The sequence below is a fragment of the Mus pahari genome, chromosome 18 (genome assembly GCF_900095145.1).
Source record: "Mus pahari chromosome 18, PAHARI_EIJ_v1.1, whole genome shotgun sequence".
In the NCBI taxonomy this organism is placed as follows: domain Eukaryota; kingdom Metazoa; phylum Chordata; class Mammalia; order Rodentia; family Muridae; genus Mus; species Mus pahari.
In genome coordinates, this window is record NC_034607.1 from 2,997,187 (window position 1) to 3,000,041 (window position 2,855).

Here is a 2,855-nt window from a genome sequence, read left to right on the forward strand (position 1 = left end):
GAGAAACCCTGTCTTGGAAAAAAGAAAGAAAGAAAGAAAGAAAGAAAGAAAGAAAGAAAGAAAGAAAGAAAGAAAGAAAGAAAGAAAGAAAGAAAAAAAGAATGCATAATGATGTCCTGTTTCCAACCAACAAACAACCAAAAATACAAGTCAAATAAACAAAATAATTACTACAAATAAATACATAGTCAGTGGGTGTCTGCTTTGAGCTCAGAAAAAAAGCTACCTGTTCCACAGAATCTAAACCTAGGTTAATTAGTACGGAACTTTCATTTTCTGATCTGGTAATGACATGGGAATGTTAGCACCTAGAAGCTGGGCACCAATGGGAACTCTGTACATTTCTTTTGTAATTTTCCTGTCAAACCAAATCATTTCAAATAAAAATATTACACACACACACACACACACACACACTCACACACGCGCATGCGCACACGCACACTTACGCACACACACACACACGCACGCGCGCACACACACACACGCACGCGCACACACACACACACGCACACACTCACACACGCGCATGCGCACACGCGCGCGCGCGCGCGCACACACACACACGCACACACACTCACACACACACGCGTACACGCACACGCATACATCATACCCTTTCCAGACCTTAGTCAGTGCCTGACAGTTGAAGTTTGGAGTTTGGCTTAACATTTTGCCTCTGATCTTAGGAGCCAGCTCCTTCCTTAGCTAGGACCTGTGAGGGTCTGTGTGGAGAGCAAAGACAAGAGCCTGAGGAGCGCCAGGAGCCAGTGCCCTGCTTCAACAGTGGCGCCATCTGCCCAGAGCCAGATTGAACTGGGAAGGGGAGGAAACCCGCAGGACTGAAGAGGGGGCTGGTTGGAAGCAGTGGGAAGGGGCAGGTGGGCGACCAAGGACTCACGTTGCTTGGCTTGCTCCGAGCTGGGTTGAGGTTTGCGGTCCAGGAAGCCGCAGCGCTCGCCCTCACCGCAAGTGATCACTGTCTGCTTGCAGGAGTTGCTGGGGCCTCCACCGCAGTCATAGCACCGCGTGCGGTGTCCTGGCAGGAAAGAAGAGGTACTGGATCCGGCCCTTGGAGGCGTCCTGGCAGAGGGAAGGACAGGCCTGTGCCAGAGGCAATCTAGCTTCCTCCTTACCCAGGGCAACCCCTAGCAGGGCGCTGAGCAGGATCCCAACCAACTGCGAGTTCATCGCGTTCGCTTATGCCCGTAGTGCCTTTCCCTCCCGCCCACCCCCCTCTCAGGCTCTACTCCACCAGTCTTATATCTCCCTTGCCTTGAACTTTATGGGGCAATAAAAAACGAGGAAAGAGTCTCCCCCAGCAAGCACCAGGGCCCCAATGGGGATAGGGAGGGGCCCCCATGGGTGGCTCTGAGCATCCTCTGAAGCCCCAAGCCCCAAACTCCCCTTTTGCAGCAGTAGTTCCAAAATGGTGACCCAAGAACCCCCCAGGGGGCCCTAAACCCCTCCAGAAACCCAAAGGGTCTTCCTTTTTCAATTCTCCATCTGAGGGTTGTTCTTACTCATCCACATTCCGGATGGAATGCAGAAGTAGGTTATGAAAACCCAGCCACCTTTGATTATAACCAACATTAAACGGATTCTCAGAAATGTAAAACAATGCCAATATCCCGTCTGGGTTGTTGGAGGGTAATTATTATTTTTCACTAAGCTATGTCTTCCTAACATATAATATTTTTTTATTTGTTAAATGAATGTAACCATACTTAATTATTTATTTAGCTAGCTGATTGTTGCTGGTTTTGAGACAAGGCTGGCTTTGAACTCCTGATCCTCCTGCCTCAGAGTCTCAAGTGATGGGATTACATGCATGAATCACCATGCCTGGCTTCGATACCAAGTTTAAATGTCCTGTTTATTTTATTGTTTTAAATTATATATATATATATATATATATATATATGTGTGTGTGTGTGTGTGTGTGTGTATGTGTGGGTATGTATGTGTGTGTGCGTATGTGTGTGTATGTGTGTGTGTCTGTATGTGTGTGTGCGTATGTGTGTGTATGTGTGTGTATGTGTGTATGTGTGTGTGTTTGTATGTGTGTGTATGTGTGTGTGTGTGTCTATGTTTGCTTGTTGAGGCACAGCCTAGGCTAGACTGCTGCTTAGCATGTAGTTCAGACTAGCCTCAAATTTCTGACAATCCTCCTGCCTCAGTCTCCTGTGTGCTGGGATTATAGGCATGTGCTATCACACCTGGCTTCTTAATTTAATTTCTTTCTTAAAAAGATTTATTATATGCGAATGAACATTTTGCCTACATATAATGTGCCCCACATGTGTGCCTGGTGCCAGTGGAAGCCAGAAGCAGCAGCACTCAATGCCCACCCAATGCCCAGGGACTGGAGTTAACAGTTGGTTGTAAACCAACATGTGGGTGCTGGGAATCAAACTAGGGTCCTATGCAAGAACAACAAGTGCTCTAAACTGTTGAGCCATCTCTCCAGCCCCTTACTCTCTTTAAAATAGAATTTACCTAGGACTGAAGAGATAGATATCTCAGTGGATAGGATGTTTTTTTAGAAGAACAGCTTCCATGTTGAACAGTAGTTACCGTGGCTCCAGAGGATCCAATCACACACACACAATTAAAAATAAAAAGTCTTTAAAAATAGCCCCGTGTGGTAGTCCAGAGGCAGGTGGGTCTTTGTGAGTTCAAGGCCAACCTGGTTTACATAGTGAGTTCCCGGCCAGTCAAGGAAAGCCCCAAAAAATAAGTTGATAAAAATGTATTATTTAAGCCGGGCGTGGTGGCGCACGCCTTTAATCCCAGCACTCGGGAGGCAGAGGCAGGCAGATTTCTGAGTTTGAGGCCAGCCTGGTCTACAGAGT

General features: G+C 47.0%; 1 protein-coding gene across 1 annotated transcript in view; it reads right to left on the reverse strand.

Moving 5' to 3' along the window:
• The window catches only part of Ly6g6d (lymphocyte antigen 6 family member G6D), a 3,684-nt gene extending 2,457 nt beyond the window's left edge, over nucleotides 1-1,227 (reverse strand). The window contains exons 1-2 of the mRNA XM_021218150.1: nucleotides 1,137-1,227; nucleotides 902-1,039 (exon numbers count right to left, since the gene is read on the reverse strand). Coding sequence (XP_021073809.1) covers nucleotides 902-1,039; nucleotides 1,137-1,191 — 193 coding nt within the window. The 5' untranslated portion in view covers nucleotides 1,192-1,227. The remainder of the gene's footprint in view (nucleotides 1-901; nucleotides 1,040-1,136) is intronic.
• Nucleotides 1,228-2,855: the final 1,628 nt, after the last annotated feature.